Source organism: Somniosus microcephalus, chromosome 20, assembly GCF_052327205.1.
Source record: "Somniosus microcephalus isolate GS21.2 chromosome 20, FLI_Smic_1.0, whole genome shotgun sequence".
NCBI lineage: Eukaryota > Metazoa > Chordata > Chondrichthyes > Squaliformes > Somniosidae > Somniosus > Somniosus microcephalus.
In genome coordinates, this window is record NC_141006.1 from 68,165,044 (window position 1) to 68,182,544 (window position 17,501).

Here is a 17,501-nt window from a genome sequence, read left to right on the forward strand (position 1 = left end):
TTACAGCCTTGGTCCAAACAAAGACAAAGGAGCTGAATTCCAGAGGTGAGAGTGACTGCCCTTGACATCAAGGCAGATTTTGACCGAGTGTGGCATCAAGGAGCCCGAGTAAAACTGAAGTCAGTGGGAATCGGGAGGGGGAGGGGAGGGAAGGGAACGCTCCACTGGCTGGAGTCATACCTAGCACAAGGAAGATGGTTGTGGTAGTTGACGGTCAATCATCACAGCCCCAGGACATCGCTGCAGGAGTTCCTCAGGGCAGTGTCCTAGGCCCAACCATCTTCAGCTGCTTCATTAATGACCTTCCCTCCAACATAAGGTCAGAAATGGGGATGTTTGCTGGTGACTGCAGTGTTCAGCGCCATTCCCAACTCTTCAGATAATTAAGCAGTCCATGCCCGCATGCAACAAAACCTGAACGACGTTTAAGCTTGGGCTGATAAGTGGCAGGTAACATTCACGCCACAGAAGTGCCAGGCAATGACTATCTCCAACAAGCGAGAGTCTAACCACCTCCCCTTGACATTCAACGGCATTACCATCGCCGAATCCCCCACCTTCAACATCCTGGGGGTCACCATTGACCAGAAACTTAACTGGACCAGCCACATCAATACTGTGGCAACAAGAGCAGTTCAGATGCTAGGTATTCTGCGCCAAGCGTCTCGCCTCCTGTCTCCCCAAAGCCTTTCCACCATCTACAAGGCACAAGTAAGGAGTGTGATGGAATACTCTCCACTTGGATGATGCGGCTCCAGCAACACTCGAAGCTCAACACCATCCAGAACAATGCAACCCACTTGATTGGCACCCTATCCGTCACCTTAAACATTCACTCCCTCCACCACCGGCGTACTGTGGTTGCAGTATGTACCAGCTACAAGATGCACTGCAGCATCTCGCCAAGGCTTCTTCGGTAACACCTCCCAAACCCGTGACCTCTTCCACCTAGAAGGACAAGGGCAGCAGGCGCCAAGTTCCCCTCCAAGTCACACACCATCCTGACTTAGAAGTATATCGCCGATCCTTCATCGTCACTGGGGCAAAATCCTGGAACTCCCTACCTAACAGCACTGTGGGAGCACCTTCACCACACGACTGCAGCGGTTCAATTAGGGGGCTCACCACCACCTTCTCAAGGGCAGTTAGGGACGGGCAATAAATGCTGGCCTTGCCAGTGACGCCCACATCCCATAAACAAATTTTCAAAAATTTAAAAACTCGCTGCGTTTATATAAAAAAAAAATTCTCCATCTCTGGTTCTTCTGCCAATTACCTTAAATCTGTGCCTTCTGGTTGCTGATCCTCCCTACCAGTGGAAATCGTTTCTCCTTATTTACTTTTATCAAAACCCTTTTATAATTTTGAATATTTGTATTAAATCTCCCCTTAACCTTCCCTGCTCTAAGGAGAACAATCCCCGCTTCTCTAGTCTTTTCACCGAACCATCCCTTGTATCATTCTAGTCAATCTCCTCTGCACCCTCTCCAAGGCCTTGACATCCTTCCTAAATTGTGGTGCTGAGAGCTCTTGTTTACATGCTGGAAGGATGAGCTGTTTAGGCATTCCCACAAAAGATATATAAAGGGTTGAAGGGAAGGAATAACTGACTTAACGTTTTAGTTTCTACAACTTTATAGAATGCGAGTGAATGTTAACTTGAAGTATTTGTCTTGTGCTTTTATAGTTTAAAATTTGTTTTTCTAGGCTGTGTGGGCCTTGGGAAACATTGCAGGCGATAGTGCAGTGTGCAGAGACTTTGTACTCCACTGTGGGATTCTTCCACCTTTGTTACAGTAGGTATTTGCATTTGTCAGACATCTTCATAATTGTACTAATGTGAATTTAATGAGCATTCGAACAGGAGGAGTAAAGTAGTATATTCTCTTCAGGGCATTAGATCTCATTGTAGAATCTCCCACTGAAGTGTACATTGCCTTGTTGAAAAATGAGCCCAAAATTAGTCTAATCATATGTAGAATAATGGTTACTGGCAATTAACGGTTGTACACCGTGCACTCAACTGGCCTCTGTCTGTCTTGTTCACCAGGATTTGTGATACAACAGCATTTGAGGGGAGGGGATGAAAATGAAGCACATATATGTTAAAATATTAATGTTAATGCACAAAAAGCTAGATGGGTGTTTTATAATGGATTTTTTTTAGTATACTTGATGTGTAGTTTGAAATTGTTTTCCAGTTGAAATTATACATGGTCTTGTCTACAGCATGCAATTTTCTTGCAGTAATCTGTATTGGGTGCAAGGTTCTGTGCAGTATTTTGTGCTTGTTTTTTTTTCTCTTTTTAGGTTATTGACAAAATCTAACAGACTCACAATGACAAGAAATGCTGTCTGGGCACTGTCCAACTTGTGTAGGGGGAAAAATCCACCCCCTGATTTTGAGAAGGTAAATATTCTCTCTTACACTGCCTTTGCAATTGAGTAAAATGTCACTGTGATCTTTAGACCCAATCAGTTGTAATGTCCATGTTTTCCAGGTGAGTTACAATTTTGTAATTGTGCCAGAACACTCCTAAGTGGGTGGGTAGTTTTAGTGTCGTTGAGTTTCGGTGTTCATCTTTTCATTTTAGCTGCTTTGCAAATTAAAGATCTCTACTTTTATTTGCAGGTATCCCCCTGTTTACCTGTATTGTCCAGGCTACTGTTCAGCAGTGATCCTGACTTGCTTGCTGATGCTTGTTGGGCATTATCTTACCTGTCAGATGGACCCAATGAAAAGATTCAGGCTGTTATCGACTCTGGGGTTTGCAGACGATTGGTGGAACTCTTAATGTAAGTTTAGTTGCACGGAGATAGTAATCCTTGTATCTTTTGTGGTGGTGGATTTGAGTACCAGGAGGTCAACTTTAACCCTGTTTAAACCTTCTCAAAAGTTTCTGGTTTTTAGCTAGCCGATTAGCCAAAGATTAGAAACTTCAATGTTAAATGATACACAAACCGAGCTAGAAGTTTACAAGAAAAAGACACAATTGTTCACTGGTTTATTTGCCCTTTCATTAATTTAAAGTCACAAAATATATTCTGTTTATAACACATTATTTTGTAAATGTACATTGTGTGTATTTTCCTGCCTTTGCCCCATTATTATCTTCCCTGTGTGCTTACATCCCCTGTCTGAGATGATGGTGTGTTTCTATGCCTTTACCACTACCAGTTTTGATGAGGTGTGGGTTATGAATACCTTATGGTGAAGAAACCTACCCTCTCCTCAACATCATCAGTGGTACAGGGGTTGGGAATTTCCTACCTCCTGAAATGACTTGTATCTTGCTATTGTTTGCACTGTTGGAACACCAAACCACTGTGCTGAGCTCCCACTACTTTGTTGTTGGGCATCTTTTTTAATAATTAGTCCAAGGAGGCTTGCTGAGCAAAGCATATTAACATTGTCTTCTGTGACTTGTATGAAATAGCTGCTAACGATGATATGTTGGATGCATAATTTCTGAGCAGTCATTTTTGTGAATTTCTTCATAGGCATAATGATTACAAAGTTGCATCACCAGCATTAAGAGCTGTAGGTAACATAGTAACAGGTGATGATATCCAGACACAGGTAAGTGCACCACTGACTTGTGGGTTTGGAGTCGGTAGTAAATCAGTTATTGCCTCTAGTGGCTTTTGTTTCAAATCATTTATTGTTTTTCAGATTCAAGTAATATAACAGAAACTGTCAAAGAAAAATATATTTCAATGAAGTTGTCCCACTCAAGTTTTAGATTGCAGAAACTGTGATTTCCCCCCCCCCCCCCCCCACCCCTAAAGTAGAACTTGATGGTTGTGAGAATTTACTGAAGCAAAATAATGTAAATTCAGTGAACTTAATTGCAGCATTTTATTTATAGAGGCTTGTTTTTGTTTTGTCCAGGTCATATTAAATTGTTCAGCCTTGCCATGCCTCCTGCATTTATTAAGTAGTCCAAAAGAATCCATCAGGAAGGAAGCCTGTTGGACCATTTCAAACATCACAGCTGGAAATCGAGCACAGATTCAGGTAGAGGAAAACCGACTTCACTGGAAATTAGTGAATTTAAATTCATTGGGTCCAACGTCCGTTCAATCCAGGATTTGAGTGTTTTGATAGATCACTAACATTCATACACAGATTTACTTTCAATGGATTTTAAATTCTAAAGACTACAGATAGAGTACGGAGTTTTCAGTTTGCTGATAAATCAGATTTTTCCAATATCCTATCATTAACTTTTGTTCAAGGCAGTATCTTAAGTATTTCTCAGGAATAACAACAATAACTTGTATTTATATAGCGCCGTTAAAGTAGTAAAACGTCCCACGGCACTTCACAGGAGTATTATAAGACACAAAATTTGACACTAGCCACATAAGGAGAAACTAGGGCAGATGACCAAAAGCTTGGTCAAAGAGGGAGGTTTTAAGGAGTGTCTTCAAGGAGGAAAGAGGTAGAGAGATTCCAGAGCTTAGGGCCTAGGCAATAGAAGGCACGGCCACCAATGGTTGAGCGATTTATAATCAGGGATGCTCAAGAGACCAGAATTAGAGGCGCTCCGGTATCTAGGGAGGTTGTGGGGCTGGAGTTGATTAGAGATAGGGAGGGGCGATGCCATGGAGGGATTTGAAAACGAGGATGAGAATTTTGAAATCGAGGCATTGCTTAACCGGGAGCCATTGTAGGTCAGCGAGCACAGGAGTGATGGGTGAACGGGACTTGGTGCAAGTTAGGACACAGGCAGCCGAGTTTTGCATGACCTAAAATTTACGTAGGGTACAATGTAGGAGGCCAGCCAGGAGTGCGTTGGAATAGTCAAGTCTTGAGGTAACTGAGGCATGAATAAGGGTTTCAGCAGCAGATGAGCTGAGGCAAGAGCAGAGACAGGCGAGGTTACGGAGGTGGAAATAGGTGGTCTTAGTTATGGCGCAGCTATGTGGTTGGAAGCTCATTTCAGGGTCAAATATGCTAACAAATGGCAGCATGTTGTCTGCAGTTCCCCAAATGCTGAAACTACTGTCATTCTGGGCATTTGCTGAGTGTTGATGGGCCACTTTCTAGCCATTCAGAAGACACCACTGCATTTATACTAATTTCCTTCTGAATTTTCATGTTGCCTATACATTGCTACAAAGTCCTATTTGAATTGCTTTTTTTTTTCAGGGATGATGCTGGTGGTGGGGGAATTTTTTTTTAGTGAATGCCTTGTGGTAAACCACTGTTATAGTTATCACTGTATACTGTTCTCACTGTCACATCACTACACGAGGTCGCCTCTTGTCGCACTGTTATACCTGGGCTGACCACCTCCGACTCCGCCCATTACCTGCCCAGGTATAAAGGTAGCTGACTGGCTAGTATTCCTCCCTGTTGGATCGGATCACCCACGAGGGTGGGCTCTGTTATTTAGCCAATAAAAACCTTCAGTTACGTTCTTAACTCGTCGCCTTTTATTGGACTAATTGATAGGCATATCATGCCTTTTTTTCAAATCTACAGATGGTAACTTTTGTTCCTTTTTTTTTTAAAGGCTGTAATAGATGCAAACATCTTTCCAGTGCTGATTGACCTTCTTCAGAAAGCAGAATTTCGGACGAGGAAAGAGGCAGCATGGGGCATCACAAATGCAACTTCTGGAGGAACGCCAGAACAGATTAAGTGAGTGACAAACACTTTTTATTTGTATTTTTCTCTTTTGCTCCCATTCCATTCTCTGTTCCTGAAGACATCTATTGCTTATTGGAGCATAGTTCCATGGACATGGGGCCCATTCTAGTGCATTTCCTAAATATCTGTTCTTATGTTTGAGCCTGGACAGAGTGTCAAGATATTTTGACAATAGGGGCGAATTACAGCCAAGCCCATTCCTGTCCACCAAAAGTTCAGATGGATGTACTTTCTCTGAAAGGGCTGCTGAAAGAAATAATTTTTAAGTATATATATCATATCGCAAACATCTGTTATGTAGGTTAACATGGTAGCCAGTTTGCACATAGCAAGGTCCCACAAATAACAATGAGATAAATGTACCAGTTTTTTTTTTAATGTGTTTGAGGGAAGAATGTTAGTCAGGACTTAATGTATTCCCTTACACAGCCACATTTTGGGAGGAAAAACAAGGAATGGGAGTATATACTCAATGGAAAGCTGCTTGAAGGGTGTGGATGAACAGGGAGACCTAAGTGTTCAAAAACATCATTCCCTATAACTCAGTGCAGGTAGATAAAACCATAAAGGCCAATAGCATTTTGGGTTTTAGAAATGGGGGCATAAAGTAATACATTTGTACAAAACCATTAGTTAGGCACAGGTAGAGTACTATATGTATGGGTACAGTGAAAGATTCACCAGGATGATGCTAGGGATGGGGAACTATAGTAATGAAGAGAGAATTTATGAAGGATTATTTCCACTGGAGCAGAGAAGGCCAAGAGATTTAATAGAGGTCTTTGCTATGGAATAGGTAAATACTTGTACTGAGATTGTATTATTGAAGGTACACAATAGGGCATGACTGCAGTAAACCATTGTATGAGACAAGATTCTGCAATTAATGGCTTCTGCAGCTTTTTAATGCTTCTTGGTATTAGATTCCAGGGAAACTCTTGCTGCTGAGACACTTGCTGAAATCAGCTTTCCTTTAAACGTATGAGGAAAAAGTATTTATGTTGGAGGGGGAAAAATTGTAATTTAATTCCTTCCCTTCAGCTACCCTCTGAATCCTCTTTTCCCCTGCCCTCTATTCTCTCCCTCCTCCAAAGTGAGAAATCCCAAGGCACACTGTACAGGTGCTGGCAATCCTCTTAATAGTTGGCATTAGTGACTATATTCATGTAAGCCTTGACAGTGGGTGTTAACGAGCTATTCAAATGGATGTGGTGTCCCTATGGTAGAATAGCCAACCCACATTTCATTTCAGAATTCCAGTGTGAACAACAGGCACTTGTGCAAGTTACTGGATGCTGGCCAATCCCTGTGCTGCCATATTTCAGCAAGCAGTCCAGGTTTTGAGAGGAAAAACTGGAACAGAAATGTAGTGTATCCTTCTACCATTGCTGACTACATTGTTCAGCATTGAGGCTACAAGTTAATATTGATGCAAAAGCAAAATACTGCGGATGCTGAAAATCTGAAATAAAAACAGAAAATGCTGGAAATACTCCGGTCAGGCAGCATCTGTGGAGAGAGAAAGAGTTCACGTTTTGTCAGTTAATATTGATGCCTCTGTCTAACATGATGGCCACCAGTGTCACAACTTTTGTAGCGGTCACAATTGATTGCTTAAGCTTAAATTTTACTGTGATAGGTCTGACGGTTCCTCAGAAGCCCTTTAGTCAAGCAGAATATAACCTTTGCCTGATTTTGCTGCTGATCTAGTTCTCACCTATATTCAGACTATTTCCTTTAATGAATAAAAGAGGTGTTAGAGTAGGTGATGAGGGAAGAGAAGAAGAGGATAACCTGTTTTAAGAGTCTCTAAGGAGCAGCAAGAGACAGTTGTGAGGGGAAGTGGAAGGGCAAAGCCATACATAACGGGATTGAACATCAATTTTCTTTGATTTTTTTTTAATCTGCTAATTTAAATAGCACTGAATTATCTAATACACTGTAATTAGAAATTAAACACTAAAATTAATAAATGCTTGATGAACTTTGACAAAATGAGATGTCATGTCTCAACCACACCTGCTTTGGAGTGAAGTGATTATATAGTGTGTGGTTCAGTTCTGGAGACCCCAAATGCATGATCCACTACTATCCACTATAAAACCTACAGAAACTTTCTCTTGCTTACACTGCAGAATGTCCTTTACATATTTTTTGGGTTTTTTCCTCTTTCTTTTAAAGGTATCTTGTAAACTTGGGTTGTATTAAACCATTGTGTGACCTACTGACCGTTATGGACTCAAAAATAGTTCAAGTTGCCCTAAATGGGTTGGAAAATATTTTAAGACTTGGCGAGCAGGAGGCTAAACAGAATGGAACTGGGATCAATCCGTACTGTAGCCTTATTGAAGAAGCGTATGGTAGGAGAAGTGCCAAAAATTGATTTGTTTTCCATAAAATTCTAAAGACATTTATGAAATATCTCAAATAAACTTGTCATATTTCTTTCACAGGTCTCGATAAAATTGAATTTTTGCAGAGCCACGAGAATCAGGAAATCTATCAAAAGGCCTTTGATCTGATTGAGCATTACTTTGGTGTGGAGGAGGAGGACAGTAGTATTGCTCCACAAGTGGATGAAACTGCACAGCAGTTCCTCTTTCAGCAACAGGAGGCCCCCATGGAGGGTTTCCAATTGTAAAGTGTGCAGGCAATAACAAGCAGCCACATGCCCCCCGCCCCACCCCCTCCCCCTCAACCACATATGTTTAGTTGAATTGAGTCACAGGAAACTTTGTTCTTTCTCTTCAAACATTTTTTTCCTGAAGGAAAAATTAATTTGGTACAAAAAGTTGTGCTCTCTACTTGACTAAGTGGAGGGAACTGTGGGGTAACTGTTGCACTTTCCCTTTTTGTTTAATTAATGTTGCATCGGAACTCAATATTTTTTCAGTTTGTGCAACATATCTCGTGCACTTGTAAAAGGCAATTATCCCAGAAATAAAGCTAGACAAAATCCAGTATATATTAAACTTAATTCTGATAGATTGAAATATTCAAGTAATGCTTGAAATCTACTTTTCCACAGCAGTGTCAAATTTCAAGGTGTAAAGTTTGAGTTAGCAGTCAATTGAAGTAACTGTAAAATTCACAAAGATTGCTTATGTAGATAACTGAGGCAGCCCTCTAGGCATATTGCCATTTATGATTGACTGCTACCTTATTCAGGTAAACATGCCATTGGAACAATTAGATGGTAAAATGCACAAGTGTTGGAAAGAATTGTCCTTTGGATGGATTTATAGATTTTTTTTTTTGGGCGGGGGAGCTTAAAATGTTTCAGTGAATATATAAAAAAACACATCTGTTTTAGAAGATTTAGTCCTAGAAGTTCCAATGGGTCTTTGTAATGAGCAAGTGCAGACTTGTGCTAATTCTCAATTCAGTGAACTTGCAGCTCCTAATGGAATAATCAGTTGCTTGGTTGCAATTAACATTAATCAAGGGTGGAGCCAAGATTCTGATGAGAAAGTTCCGAGCAGTGTATTTGGGAAGCAGGAGAGCATTCAGAATTGGCACAATCAGTATTTTGAGGAGTTTAAATGTATATTTGCTACTGGTAGAACCGTTTTACGTGTTGAAAAAACTTAGTCAGGTTTGCTTGATTATGGCTTAATTTAAACATTTAGATTTGATTTCTGTATTTTCTTTTCCTCTTTGGAAAGGAAGGGGAGGTTATAATTTTTGGTAATGGTTTGGGAAAAGTAGGAGACCGCTTGATGTAAGCTGATACAGTAGTTGGGGGAAAAATATAAGCTGTGTGCTGTGTTGATAAATTTAAGTGTCTGACCTTCCCAGGTGTTGCATCAGAGCAGCTGCTGATCATGTAATTAAAAAATACAGACTTGATCTGTCTAGAAATTTGAAAGTATTTAATGTGTAAACTGGAAGCTGTAGAATGCAAACCTGTAAACGTCAGTCATTACTTATTTCACACGTTACATTAAGATAAAGATAAAATATATTTGTCCCTTGCCAAGCAGCTGGAGCAAAACCATTGCAACTGTGGTTGCCTAACATGCCAAGTTTTATCGCACAATTGGATAACTATTTTCTATCTGTAAACTTGCTTAAGTTTCCTCAGCAGCTGCCTCTTGAATATCCAGACTCCAGGTTTGTCTCTAGAAAATCTGCTACTGAAACCACTTGTCTGTAAAGACATTGTGCAGTCATTGTAATTATCTGCAATTTGTACCTTGTTTACCTGGGAGATCAAATTCAATTTGGATGAAGAATCTCCTTAATGTTTACACTTACCTCCTCCCTGAAACAACAGGAAATTACCTCTGCATGCGCTGCTTTGTTACGCAGTTAGGAGATGAGCAATGGTTAAATCAAACTGTCTACCAACTAGATTTAGATTCCATTTGCTTTTGAATCAATTTTTAAATGGACATGATAAGATGGGAGTGTTCACTCCAAAGTAAAACTAGAGGCATCTATCAAAGCTGCATTTTGTTTTAAAATGACATTCGGAAAAGAAAATCTGAATTTACAGTGCAAGTAAAGATGTACTGAGTCTTACTTTGCCACTGCTTCACCCTTCAGGATGTGAACTGCACTTGCGATGGAAGGGGGTGGGGAGGAAACTTAAACTTACTGGGGGGGGATAAGATGAGGAAAATTGAACAAACTTGAAGCAAGTGTACAGATCCAAGCCAACTTTATTAAGGAAAAGAAACAAATTTTGCTACGAGCACTTTTAAAATTTTACTGATAACCTCGTGTTTTGGCAAGGGAATAGTTTGTCTACATTCTAACAGATTTGACATTATTTGCACACATTACTGCATACATACCAGCATACAGTGCTACACACTTTTACATCTACAATTTGAGGAAATGGCTTCCATAATGAATTCTGGTATACAAATCTTTATGAAGGGCGGGCTTTATTTTATGAGCTGGGAGACTGCATTCATTAGACAAACTGTGAATCTTAATTATTGAATTCTGCTAAATATTGAAATATGAAGCCTTTTTCTCTCCCTCTGCCATTGCGATTAGCTTTGCTGTAGAGGGCAGACAGATCACACCACAGACATTAGAGATCTATGAAATGGAACCACTCTGAACTGTGCAAGACTATTCTGAAAGTGATTATTTTTCCTCTTCACTCTGACCTTGGGGATCCATGTGGCCTAACTTTGCTATTACTCCTAGTTGATACTGTTTTGGTTTTCACATTATAGAAGTGAATGTGTTTAATTATTCTTGCCAATTCATGAAAATGAGACCAGGTAATATTTTAACGATTTACTGTACTGAGCAGGGGATAGGGCAAGTTTGTCCTAGCTTCAAGCAAATGAGTGGGAGCTTACTTGAGACCGGTTGGAGAGTGATATGTCGGGCTGGGTGGTAGTACACTCTAAATTCCAAAAAGTAATGGCTTTCAGCAGTTTTAAATTGATCATACATTTGCTTTATTTGGAGGGAATGCTGGAGAGTTGAGCAGCTCTAAAAAGATTAGAGTAATGGATATGGAGTGAGAAATGTGCATTGTTCTCTTACCCTCCCAAGAAGATCATACTGAGATGGACACGACTTTTATGCTGGTCTGGTTCAGTTCAGTTTGGTTTGACTTTTGCATGTCCCTAACAGACCAGTGTGACACTGACTGACTGAAAATGTGTGATGTGATGGAGAGTTTGAATTAGACACTTTCCGTTGCTTCAGAAAAGACAACGTTTCTATCTTTCTAGTGTATATGTATTCCAAATAGTAGGAATGGGCTCAGAACCAGATTTTCAAAAGTTGTATGCTTGTATTGTAAAACCATTTTGCAGTAGTATAATGACTGTACTACAAAAAAAGCAGATTTTTGGTGTCCAATATTATATGGTTTGCATACTGTGTTTTAATAGTATTTTTACAATCGTCTTCATATTGCACATCTCAAAACATATTTGCTAAATTGGTATATATTGTGCTTGCATGGTTTTCAGGTTCTCGCATGCCTTGCATAATTTTTTTTTTAATCGGAGTTCTTTTTGCATCCAGGCCTGCAGGAGAGGTTTGTACTTAGCTCTCCTGTTGGTTAGAATTCTTAAAACGGCATTTTGCATCTTCAACTAGAATGAAACTATATGTTGATTGCTCCTTGCTTCTTGGCTGGTGGAGATTGTGGGCGAGCAAAGAAACCTGGGGAAAGAAGAAAAAAAGTCACAAGCTGGTATGAAGAGTTGGGTTTATTTTTTTTAAACCAAATTCCTGAGGACTGTTGTAGCATTTCTGCAGGAATCTAGAAATATTAGAAAACCTAAATTAAGAATAATCTTCTGGTCTGTTGCACCATTGGAACTTTACAAAACACTTCTCTGATTTTCTGTGAAGAGATACCCACCCATAATCTTAATAGCAGAAAGGTGTTTCATTACTAACTTTTAAAGATTTTGGTCTACGTAAACTGGAAAAAAAATTGTATAACATTCCTTTCAGTATAGCACCTTCATTATACTAGTTGTGTTTGGAAATAAGACTGACCTTTAGGGAAGTTAATGGAATAGTTTTTGAAGCAGCTAGAGATGGACCTTTTGGGTGTGGGGGGGAGGGAGGGGAGTTGCATTTTTTCCAAAAAAATCTTGATTTCCCTTGTAAAAAGATAGACCAGCAGTTACTATCTCTAATCCTTTCACCAGCATAAAGTTAAACATATGTTCAAACAAAATGGCTCCAATATGATATGGTATTAATTTCCTTACTCAAAATGTTATCCAAACTGCTTAAAATTTGTGTTAGGAAGAAAGTATATAATGGATATTGAGGATTAGCCTGAACTGTTTTTCTAGTGCTTCATTATAGAAGACAAGCATGTCCCCAATCAGTTAAAACATTGTGCTGTATTTGGAGCTTTAATAAAATCTGTTGATGAAGGGATTAAATGGCTTTGAACTAAGCAGTGCACTTTAGGCTTCAATTTCAGTGGTAAACTATTTCACCAAACTGGGATAAAAACTTTTGTATTGCTAGAATATACTTTTTGCTGGCAAAATATTTACTAATGTATCTGATGTCAAAATGCTGAATATATTTGGACAAGTGAAATTGAAGGGGGCAGAGTATATTTCATAAGTATTTATTTTGAAATATCCCCATACCCTTTTTGCTTCTAACGAGCAGCATGAAGAGGAAACATTTGAGGGAGTTTGGTTCTGTGCCCTTCACTAACCAATATGTTGGTGGCAGCTGTTAACCATTAGATGTTTTAGATTTTCCTATGATCTATAGTGGACAGTACAGCAAATAATTTTACTCAAGGATATGGTACATAATTTCCACACACAAACCCCCCAATAAATTGGTACTAATAACATTTCATGCTACTGCAATATCGCCATCAAAAGTTTGAGAACTTCCATTTGCCAACTATGCAACCTTTTGCTTGAGGCCTTCTGACCAGGGTCCCCATCTTTAATCTTTCTAACTGTCTATAAAGCATCTTTTTTGTCTAGGGGATTTTTGTACAGTTTTTCTACTGATATTTTGATGTATAATACTTTAAAAAAAAATTGTGCAATTTGGCGGGGAGAGAGTTTCAATTTGTATTAATTGGAGCTGTTATAATTTAAAATACTGTTGCTGGAAATGGCTGGGAATAATTCTGCTGTAGAGCAAGTACATGCCAGCAATAGTCCATTTACAAGCAAAAAGTAATAAAGCTGCTACACCTTTTGAGAGTTAACTTCTGTATTTTAAACTTGTAATTTTGAAATTTATTTTACAGAAGTTTTTTTTGCTTACTTTACTGCACTTGTAGCCTTCCTTTGCAAAGTCACAGCATCAGACTTTCTGCAGAACAAAAAAGCAAAATTACAATGCACTCCTGTTCTTTATTCACACAAGTGCCAACCTGACCATGAGCCCATGAAGATTTGTGTTTATCTTCTCGGTCTTTAACAATTTTATTTTACTTGAATGTGCACATTTTTTGTGGATACGTGCAAACATGCTGCTCTGTTTTTTTCCTCCTTAACTGCCACAACCACGTTACTTAAGTCATGTTAACAGTGGCAACCATTAGTATTATATGCACTAATCTATTGAATAGACAGGGGATCGGAATATAGTTAATAATTGACCACTAACTAGAAAATCCGACACTCTTTGCCCGTGGCCACAGTTTTTCATTTGCTGTTTTGCAAACAAATGTAGGAGGATTAAAATTTTACAAGATTTTTTCTTGAACATGTAGTTTAAAAAAAAAATGCATAAACCAAAAAAATGCATTTCTATTTATTTTCATACGTGGTATATTATATGACAGATTTTTTTTTTTACTTGCTCTTCTACAGATGTTTGCAAATTTAAAGTCTGTGTCCAAATTGCTGTTCTCAAAACTTGAATAAAATTGTGTTTTTCCCCTTTAATTTTGGGAGGGTACGTTACCACCCATAATGCTTTTGACGGCTGACGGACTTGACAGTTAACTGTATGAATGTGTGAGATGACGGAAGCAGACAGCACAAACAGAACACGACACACAAACACCACACAAACAAAAGCAATTACAAATTCTGTTCCTTTGTTTAAAACACTGTAAATGTACAAGTATGAAATAAATCTTGTTGCAAATCTACATTTTTTGTGTGTTACCTATTGGAAATGTTTAGCTTTACAAAATGAGAAGCATTGTTTACAAAACTAAATAATTCAATTCACATCACAATTCAAGTGCATCATTTAAATTTACTCTGCTTGTAATGACAATGTGTTGGTAATAAAATTAATGTAAAGGGAAATCTAGCTTCTCTTTCCTATAGGGAGCTGTAATCCAATGCTGCAGCGATTACTGTTGACCTTGGAACTAAAGTGGAGCCATTGTTGTACAGTTCATTGTGAATTGCATCGGTTGGTACCATTTTACAACAAAAATCTGACTCGAGCATGAATAGATGCGATTGATCTGTCCTGTCTATGATCAATAAGACAACCAAGGTGTTTTAAAAGGGATATCAATTGTTTTATATCAAAACAATGTAATCTTACCTACTTGCACTGTTTTCCTCACCATACACAATCAGCTCAAGAATAATGGGTGAGGACCTACATGGTGCAGTGTATCTATTAAGAGAGAGCTTCTCTCTGAGATGTCAGCCATGTCTCAGTGATAACACTTTTACCTCCCTGAATCAAAACGTCTTGAGCACATAATCTAAGGTGCCACATCCAGCATAGTATTGGGGGAGTGCTGCACTGCCGGTGGTGATTTTTGGAAGAGATGTTAAACCGAGGCCTCGTCTGCCTTCTGGATCCCACGACACTATTCGAAGAGGAGCAGGGGAATTGTCCTATTGTCCTATCCTGGCCAACATTTATCCGACACAAGAATTATCTGGTCATTGCTGTTTGTGGGACCCTGCTGTGTGCAACATTGATGCAGTGTTTTCCTAAATTACAACAGTGACTATATTTAAAAGTACTTAATTGGCTGTAAAACACTTTGGGATGTCATGAAGTTGTGCAACATAAATATATAAGTCCATTACTGTTCAAATTTGTGCCAAAAGCTGATCTGTGTTGGTGGAACACCTCTGGAAAAAATTTCATATATCCTTTGGAGTGGTTAATGAGATTATAGAGTTGTTGAGGTATACAGTGAATCTATGGTACTCTGGAACCTTTTTCAGATTTGAAAAGCCAGGTTTCAGCTTGTTTGATTTATCTTGCAAATTTTAATTGGATTCAGTGGTTCATCTGACACCCCCTCTTCTGCAGATTGTAAGGATACAAGTTGTTAATTCTAACACTGCTCCAAATTAGTGAAGGCAATTCATGGTAGCAATACAGTTTTAGTAATTGCTGCCTTTCATTACAGATGTGTCTCTGATTTATGCATACCTAAGCTGTGATTTAACTTTTATGCCACTGTTAACATTTGAGAGCGTCAACAAATGATAGCTCTGATCTGTCCTCTGGATTCATACCACCGTATAACCACTATGCTAAATTATGCATCTGAAGCCTGTGCAGAAAGCATTTTGTTTGGAAGTTCTAATCTCTTCCCTATTTTTTAATGTTTTCTAATTTTCTCAGTACTATTTTGGTATAGAGACATTCATGGTGGGGTATTATTCCATGGATGTAGTGATTTCCTACTACCTCAAAATAAAGTGTCTATTCATAAATAACAGTTGGTGTTTCAGGGCTATTTGAGGACCATCACAGACAAGCCCAGCCCACAACTGGCACAATTCCAGTAGAGGTTGGATTGCTATCAGGAGTGGTTTTTCCAACCCCTCTCTCTTCCCTCCCCTGCCCTGGGTATGCTGACATCGATTGTGGTGACCTCACTAAAGTCTTCGTGTTGTGGTTAGGCTGGAAACCCATTGAAGGCACTTGAGCATGTGGGAGCAAAGTTAGCTAGTTCTGACTTGTTCCAGTACCTTTTCGGAGAGGATGGCGGTTATAGAAATGGAGCAGTATTGGAGAACACTGGGGGTCAGATTTTAAGGAGAGGGAGTGGGGGGGGTAAGGAATTGATCTGGAGCAGTAGCAGATTTGATAGAAATGTTTGGAAAGGCTTAGTTAATTTTGATGGAATTTAATGTAAAAAGTTTGATGGGGTTTCCTCTCCATTTCATACAGTTGAAGTGAGCATGAAGCGGTGATGACACACGGAACTTTGTGAAAAACGGGTTAGAATTGAGGTCGTATTTTGGTTGCCCAAAGATGACGTTTTGGGGAAGAGTTTGATACTTTTGAAAGAAAGGGAGGCAATACATGAGTTATGTAAACATTGTTGGCAATAATTGGGTAGGAAAGGTAGGTGAGTTGGTAGGAAGTGGGTCTCCTGGAAGAGATGAGTGTGGAGAGGAGGGGGACTGCAGAGTAGTGGAATTATTGAACATCTCCAAGAATAGTTTGGCTCCATGTCTGAGGGCTGTAGAATAGTGTACCTCATGCATGAATGGTCTCCTTGTGTGATGTGATCATACCAAGTCACCATACCTCCCTCTCCTCCATGATGAACTGCCTTTTCAAGACGGAGACCATCTATGTCCAAGTTTTTATTGCCTCTTGCCTTCTGTTTTTCTCAACACCCACCCTCCACCCTTCATAAACTCTTACACTGTCCAAAACTCAGCTGTCCATGTCTTGTTTATCAATTAGCGCTAGCTAGAACCGCTTTCTTTTCCCCAACACATTGAATTTAAAATTCTTTTCTACAACTTCCTTCCTGGCCTTGTCTGACTCTACAGCTTTATATCTCCTCTGGTCCTCTGTCTTTGACCTTCTGTGCATTCTCTACTTCACTTCCCAGCTTTGGTAGAATTTTCTTATTTAGTAAAGAATGAAAGAAACGGTATATCGTTCATAAATCTGCAGTGCGGTTGCTCGTTGCAACGTCGCAAGCAACTGGAGCGATAATTAAGTATCAATGCAGCAGGGGTCCCAGTTGTACTTTGAGGATATGATCTTCATAATTATCTGAAGTTCTGAATAGATACGTACCTACATGGGGATGGAAGGGGAGGCAGGTTAGGGGAACAATCTCCTCCTTCGCTTCGCTGCACCACCCCCCGGCCGTTCTGCCCCTGGTTCAAGACTCTGACGTTGGACGGATCGGTTGAGAGGCTTCAAACTGAATTGGTAAATGGAAAAGCAAGTTTGAATGTGCCGATTGTTTTTAATCAACAGCACAAATTCTTCAGAATCAGCTGTTAATATAAATGCTCCACATTAACTTTTATAGCTAGCACATAAAGTTCTCCTTGCCAACTCTGAAATAAAAACTTTAATTATACCTTGTGACAAAAGACAAAAACAGTCAGGGTACAATGATTTGACTTGTTGTGGAAACTCCCCAGTTCCCTCTATGCCCAAAGCGGGAAAAACGAGCAAC

General features: G+C 39.5%; 1 protein-coding gene across 2 annotated transcripts in view; it reads left to right on the top strand.

Moving 5' to 3' along the window:
• Nucleotides 1-14,234, top strand: part of LOC147103377 (importin subunit alpha-7) — a 48,603-nt gene extending 34,369 nt beyond the window's left edge. For both annotated transcript variants that reach the window (XM_085962928.1, XM_085962927.1), the window contains exons 7-14: nucleotides 1,708-1,796; nucleotides 2,311-2,410; nucleotides 2,633-2,796; nucleotides 3,502-3,580; nucleotides 3,893-4,018; nucleotides 5,523-5,650; nucleotides 7,841-8,019; nucleotides 8,113-14,234. In XM_085962928.1, the coding sequence (XP_085819054.1) occupies nucleotides 1,708-1,796; nucleotides 2,311-2,410; nucleotides 2,633-2,796; nucleotides 3,502-3,580; nucleotides 3,893-4,018; nucleotides 5,523-5,650; nucleotides 7,841-8,019; nucleotides 8,113-8,300 (1,053 nt within the window). In that variant the 3' untranslated portion in view covers nucleotides 8,301-14,234. The remainder of the gene's footprint in view (nucleotides 1-1,707; nucleotides 1,797-2,310; nucleotides 2,411-2,632; nucleotides 2,797-3,501; nucleotides 3,581-3,892; nucleotides 4,019-5,522; nucleotides 5,651-7,840; nucleotides 8,020-8,112) is intronic.
• Nucleotides 14,235-17,501: the final 3,267 nt, after the last annotated feature.